We start from the raw sequence: 7,308 nt of genomic DNA, 5'->3' as shown, positions 1-7,308 counted from the left end.
GCTTGTAAAAAGCGAACACACGAGTGGGCTGGCGGTCTACACAGATTTCTACGCCGAGGGCGTACGACGACTGTAACTGAGGTACTGGAAGTAGTTGGTGAATGACATTCCGACGGACCAGGACTGCTAATCCCCTGTAAGCAGTCCCGATCGGCGAGGTGTGGTCCTCCCGATAGACATAGTATCCGGAAACCTTCAACTTGTCTACCGGTCGGAGGTGTGTTTCGTTAACCAGGCCGATATCCACTTGACGTTGACAGAGCAAGGTTTTGAAGAGACGGGCTTTTTGCGCTGAGAGCCCGTCGGCGTTCCAAAATGCGATGCGGAGCTCAGACATAAGAGGCGCAGAGCTCCGCGATGCAGCCCAAGATCAGCGGTATTGGGTCACGCTGTTCTTGGATAGCCACCAGCACCTGATTAAGAGTGCTGATAACCTTAGTCAGTCTGGGGTCCAGCGGCATCACACGCTTCGCCTTCGTCCCCTGTATGGGGGCGGCGACCACGGAGGGCTTGGACTTCTTGCTACGCTGCGTAGGCTGCGGCGCAACTGGTGGTGCAGAGCGCGGCCTAGAGGTAGATGCTGCCGGCAGAGCAGTAGGCGGTGCAGTGGTTGGTGGTGCAGTGGCTGGCGCTGCCAAAAGTGGCGCCGTAGGCTGTGCTGCTGGCGGCCGCGTTTGGGTGCGTTTGCCACGCTTACGGCGGCGTTTAGTCGTCGGCCCTGGCTGGTTGGCGGCAGCCATGAGCGAGCCAGGTGCATCGGCTTCAGTTGCGGGCACGCGCGCACTTGTAGCAGTGCGCGCGACGGTGCCCGCTCGGCGGTTGCGCGTCTCCTTCCGGAATATCGGACAGGTCGCGTTATTTGCCGTATGGGCGCCGCCGCAGTTGGCGCACGTTGGTGGTTCCTCGCGCGGACGCTGGCATTCCTTTGCAGAGTGGTTCTCACCGCAACGCACACAGGCTATTGGCCGGTGGCAGTTTTGGGAGGAATGCCTAAATTGCTGGCATCGATGGCATTGCGCTGGCCCCTTTCTGCCGCGCCATGCCTCAATTGTGATCCCAGGCATACAGAGCAGTTCGCTCACCTCATAAATGCCTGGGATGAGGTCCGGAGTCCGCTGCAGTTGCGCGAACATCAGACAGCCCGGCCTACCTGGACGAGCGGGGATTGCACGCACGTGTTCCGGAGTAAACCCGAGCTCGCGCAGCTCTGTCTCCACTAGTGCCGGTTCTGTGTTAGCCGGCAGACCACGGATCGCTACTTTCACGCTTCTCTCAGCGGGCAGCGAGTAGCAGAACCAAGAGATTCCGGTGTTGCTCTCCAGCTGCGTAAGATAGCGCTGGATGAGTCGGAACTCCTGGTCTGTCTTTGGTATAAAACGGACACCCTTGCCAAATGGACGTCCGTTAGGAGTGTGCCCAAGGACCTTTTTTAGCTCCCTAAAGTGGGTCGGCCAGTCGGGCAGTGTCTCCACTATGAGAGGGGGGTAGCGGTTGGGCTGTTTGGTAGGTGGCGCGGCGCTTGCAGTGCCGGCAGCAGCAGAGGGGGAGGCAGAGGCTGCAGTGACGGTCGCAGTCGTATTAATGTTAGCGTTAGTCGCGGCGGGAGCGACGGCAGCGGAGCAGGTGGAGGGTGAGAGCGCTGGGGATTTTTGGGACGCGGCCATGCTCGCGTATGTCGGGCCGGTTGTCCCAATCTCCATAGGAGAGCCCGATGACATCGTCGGCATGTTCAGAGGAGGAGGCGGGGACGCTGTGAGAGTTTTCTCTCCTACTCTATGGGGAGGGGAGGGAAAGCGTCCCACAGGAATACCCGGTAAGGGGGCTGGGAAGCGCGGAGTACGTGGCAGTGGTGCCTGTGCGGCGCGCTTCAAAGTGCCCGGCGTTAGTGTGGCGGCGCTAGCCGGGGCCTGTTGACGACTCGGTGTGAGTGAGCGAGTAATTGAGGATACGGATTCGGTGGATTGGGCCGGCGATAACGTCAGTGGACTCGCCAGGTATGATTCATCGCCGGCTCCTGACTGAGGTTCCGACACCAACACAGGACGCCGGCCAGCTGCTGTTGAGCGGGCCACAATTGCGGCCTGGCCGGAAGCGGCAATGGCGTCCAGGCCCATTTCAAGTGCGGCAACCGACCGACTATAGACCCTGCGGCCCAGTGCGCGCGGACGGGTCGCGCGTCGCTGCGGCAGCGGCGGCACGCTCGGCGGCGGCATGATTGCAGGATGTATTTATTTACATCTGGCCGCAATAAAAATTTTAATAACTCAGAAATAAACAAGTTATTTATGAATTATCAAATTATTCAATTAATTAATTGATTTTAATTAATCAATTAATTAATTATTTATTGATCAGCGAGCAGAACGCTGAGAACGAGACCAAACGACCAAGAACAAAGAACCAACAAATTCCTGAAAAGCCAGTCGATTGTCTCAAAAAAATATATTCTTCTAAACAAATATATTATGTTTTTACAAAACAATTTCAATAGCGCGATGTAAAACACACGTTTTCGGTACAGTGACATCTAGCGACAAATAGTTACAACTTCTACCTAATCAGAGCATTTAACACAAGGGTCTTCAACGTGCGGCCCGCGGCAGCATCCTTGGCGGCCCGGCATTAGTTTACTCAAAATGAGGTTCATATGTATAGAAATTGTTTTTATGTATTTATTTCTATTATATAATTTAAACACATCTCAATGATTTAAATAAGAAATTGCAAGGAAAATATAATATGGTTCATGAACTATTTGACGCTTTAAAAGCGTTTGAAGTGAAGTTGGAGTTGTGGATCAATCAGTTAAAAAATAATATGACCACGCATTTTCCACATTTATCGTCATGTCGAATTCTCAACATGGACAAATATATTACCGCGCTGCTGGATCTGAAAACACAATTAGAGTCGCGTTTTACCGATTTCCGAAAACATGAAAAAAGCTTGAATTTGTTTGCTCGCCCATTCAATGTTTCTGTCGAAGATGTCCCTGATGATGTTCAGATGGAGTTGATAGAATTACAATGCAACTCTTCTTTGAAAGACAAATTCAACTTAGGATTGTTCGAGTTCTATTCAAAATACATCACTACTACACATTTTCCTAAGATAAGAGACCATGCACTGAAAATGACATCTCTGTTTGGTACCACATACCTGTGCGAGCAGTTATTTTCTCGGATGAAAAACGTTAAGTCGAAGACAAGGAGTAGAATCACCGATATTCACCTAGAAAACAGTTTGAGGATTTCAACGACCACCATAGGGACTGATATTGATAAGCTAGTTAAGAATAAACAATGTCAATCGTCTCATTGATTTCAATTTCAATTACTTTTAGTACTGTAAAATTAAATAATAAATAACTTTAAATATTATTGTTAGTTTTTATTTCAACATTCTTACTGGAACTGAAAAAAGCAGATGAAACCGCGGAGTGCAGCTAGTAATAAAAAGTTTTTGTTTTATTGCGGCCCACCGAACAAATATCAAAGTATAGTTGGCCCTTGGCTTCATAAACGTTGAAGACCCTTGATTTAACAAATGCTAAAAACTAATTATGTAATACCGTTTAAACAATACCTATATTAAAATACACTACAATATGTGTTCGTAATCGATAGTTAAATAAACAGAAACTTATTTTGAATACAAATTTACTGAATATAATTTATAAATGTTGATGGAAAGCATCGCAGGCGGGGACCACCTTGACCGCCACCAACGAAAATTCTGCTAAATGGTGCACAACCGAAATGACTATAAATAAGCCTCTGTTGGTCCCCGCCTGCGATGCTTTCCATCAACATTTATAAATTATATTCAGTAAATTTGTATTCAAAATAAGTTTCTGTTTATTTAACTATCGATTACGAACACATATTGTAGTGTATTTTAATATAGGTATTGTTTAAACGGTATTACATAATTAGTTTTTAGCATTTGATTGATCAATATTATTGTGGGGCTTGTTTTACTCTTTTTTTAGTGTGCAGTCGGGTATTTTGTTTTTTTAATAATAATTTTTTTATAACATGTTTAACTTAAATAATGTTCAGAATGTTTATGGAATAGCTGATTTGAACAATTATTTATTTTTAAGAACATCGCCAAACACAAATGAAGGAGGTTGCTTCTGAAATCCGTTTGCATGCAGCATCATACTTATTTATTTCTGACACTATTAAAGGACTCAAGCAAACTGACGGTCTGTCCATCTTTCTATCTCTCCTTGGGATTGTGAGTCGATTGACGTCCTCGGGCTATTTAATTTTGTATTTATTTTATTGTACTGATGATGAAGGTAAGGTTAAATATTTTTATTTTCATAATTTCTATGTTTAAATCAATTAGAAGGGCCATGGACGATATTTAATAGCACTTTTTAATTATGAACTTTTACAAATATTTTTTTAGATTGCCCAAAGAACATCTATGTCTTATTTTTTTTGATCACAGTTCATTTCTGTAGAATGATGATGCTTATAGAGCCTTGCTATCGCACCCATGTACAGGTAAAAAATATAATTAGGTATATAACTAATTTTCTTAATTTAAGCTTTTTGTAACAAATTTTTGTTTTGCTTTAAAAAAATTGTACTTAGTTGTATTTCTAAGGAGGAACGCTGGCTCCTAAGACACAGAGTTCCTCTAGTTTAGGAGTCAGCGTACATATTTCTGTAAAGTTAATGTTTTTTGGCAAATAAAGATTTTTTATTTATTTTTTTTATTTTATTAAGTTTTCTTAAATCATTATTAAGATTAAAAAGGTTATTTTTTAGGTAAATGAAACCACAAAACAAATAAACCGTCTCAGATATTTTTGGAGTGAATATGATTTAGTTTTATACGAACTGGATCAATTCAAGCGTACAATTGAAATGAATGACGTCACGTATTCGCCTCTCAATGTATTCGCACTCGAACGATCGCTAGCAACAAAGGTAAACTAATATTATAAAGCCGAAGAGTTTGTTTGTTTGTTTGAACGCGCTATCTCAGGAAATCCAGTCAGATCTGAAAAATAATTTCAGTGTTAGATAGCCCATTTATCGGGAAGGCTAATCCTATCCTATCCTACTCATCCTACACTTATATTATAAATGCGAAAGTTTGTGAGGATGGATGTGTATGTGTATGTTTGTTACTCTTTCACGCAATTACCACTGAACCAATTACAATGAAATTTAGCACTCATATAGATGGTAAATTGGATTAACACATAGGATAAGTTTTATCCTAGAAATCCCACGGGAACGGGAACTATGCGGGTTTTTATTTGGAAACGCGGGTGAAGCCGCGGGCAGAAAGCTAGTAGGCTATAATATATCAGGAGCGGAGCACTGCGGGTGAAACCGTGGAGCACAACTAGTTTTTAATATATTAAGCGGCAAAGGAGTTATTGGGTCGTCTTTTGGTAAGCACTATCAGCGCCCATGCTCATATGCAAATCCTTCCCTGTGTCCTTCCCATTTGATAAGTATAGCGTATAGCTATTTTGATTTCAAAATAGTGTCTTGACAAAATAGTGAGTGGTCATTTTAAGAATATTGATGACTGTTTTAAATAATGTTATCAGTGTGTGTTATCTACTAATTAAATTAAATTTTCTCCAAAACGATCATTTTGTTTCAGGTAGTTGGATGTGCTATAACTTATTTCATCATGATATTCCAGTTTCATCCTAAATAACTTTTTTTTGTTGGTTGTCTTGGCGATGTTTTAGGTAGTAATAGTTTTTATATATTGTTAAAATAACAAATGCTCATGTTAATAATATTATAACAGGCATACACTGTAATGTAACTTATAAATAAAAAATATAAATTGAAAAATCTTTCTTTATTTCCCGATAACTAGAGAGTTATATAGCTTGTAGAGACAAGCAACGACCTCAAACAATTTTTTCATGCTATCACTATTGGAACGAAGTTCCTTATTGCACATTGCGAAAGGGGGCTAAACTATGATATAATTATAAAAGAGCTAGATACGTTACCCGCTCTCTATTTTGGCTCAAAAACTCAAAAACTCAGCTAAGTGCCCGAGTTTCACTTAGTCACGCACCATTCAGCGTCGTGGCTGGACGTTCTTTTCATATTTTAATCGGCAGTTGTTATTACGAAGTACATGAGTGAGACATGTATTATGTCTCGTGCGTGAGAGTGAAAGAGAGAACAACTGTATTGGTGATAATGCGTTAGCAAGTAGGTATGTATTAATTACGCTGTTTTTTAGTGCAATAATGTTGGCGTATGCCGCGTCTACTAGTATAATAGGTCATTGGGGCTAGACGGAAATAATTAAGATGAAAACAAACAACATTTTTGCTATACCTACTTGTGCCGCGTGCGGAGTGCGGTGTTTCTCTGTCTGTCTCTCTCTCTCTCTCTCTAATATAAAAAGGGACTTCGTTCCATCTGGGAGGCGTCAAGCCCCTCAAGTTTATTTCTTTAAAATACTATCTATGAGTTTATACAATTCGTACTTCTTACTTTTAATCGATCATCTTTCACCGCTTTGTTAAAAAATACTTATAGTTCATCAGATCGGTGACGGTCGATCTCCCGCTCATAGATCGTTTTGGCTATCACTCACACATATGCAAAGCGCTGTTCAGTTAAATTTAATTAAATAACGTCTAATGAAGTAAAGTAATAAAGACTTGCTATTATAATTATTGCAGGCTCTTTGTTTTTCTATTCAATTATTTTCTGTTCTGTATACTTAATAATAATAAGCATTCTAATTAAATTTGATGTTAGCCTTTTCAAAACAACATAGTACATCGGCAATATTTTATTGAATACATAATAAAATTCTAATTTTTCCTTACTTTTACCATGGACCCAAAAACGATACGACTGACATTCGCCATACTATCGAGCGTATCTAATTCTAATTGTTCATACGAAGGCTAATCGTCGCGTATCTTTTACATTTATCAATGCATTACATGCTTTAGTTTTAATTAAATTAGTAGGTACTTAAATAACTCTATAGTCTTGCACTTAATTTAGTATTATTTTTTAAACACCTTTATTCGTAGATTATTATACTAATTTGATCTATAAGAAGACGCTGTTACCGAAAACTATATAAAGAAGTTAGAAGTACATTTTCACCATGACAAACAATGCAGTAGTTTTCAAGAAATATTTAAGCACGGCCTACGTTTATCCATATGGTTTGCAATAGCACCAAATCAAACTTCACCGTCTCTAGCACATTCCAGATTTTTCCAAATATATAGTTTAATAGTCATTTTATGCTTGGGTAAGTGACTTTCATTTTTAAGCAAAGCAA

General features: G+C 41.2%; 1 protein-coding gene across 1 annotated transcript; it reads right to left on the bottom strand.

The window, feature by feature from the left end:
* Positions 1-384: 384 nt before the first annotated feature.
* LOC123700406 lies at positions 385-2,213 on the bottom strand. Its single transcript, XM_045647616.1, has 2 exons — positions 467-2,213; positions 385-413 (listed from the first exon to the last, which is right to left on the bottom strand). The coding sequence occupies exons 1-2, from the start codon at positions 2,211-2,213 to the stop codon at positions 385-387; spliced, it is 1,776 nt and encodes a 591-aa protein (XP_045503572.1).
* Between the last annotated feature and the right edge of the window lie 5,095 nt (positions 2,214-7,308).

The sequence above is a fragment of the Colias croceus genome, chromosome 19, assembly GCF_905220415.1.
Source record: "Colias croceus chromosome 19, ilColCroc2.1".
In the NCBI taxonomy this organism is placed as follows: domain Eukaryota; kingdom Metazoa; phylum Arthropoda; class Insecta; order Lepidoptera; family Pieridae; genus Colias; species Colias croceus.
This window is presented reverse-complemented; position numbering and strand designations above follow the sequence as displayed.

Bases quoted from the DNA above. Each gene is read 5' to 3' on its own strand.
- LOC123700406 (XM_045647616.1), bottom strand. From the start codon at position 2,213: ATGCCGCCGCCGAGCGTGCCGCCGCTGCCGCAGCGACGCGCGACCCGT. The intron at 414-466 runs GTGTGATGCCGC...ACTCTTAATCAG, and splicing joins ACAGGGGACGAAGGCGAAGC to GTGCTGGTGGCTATCCAAGA.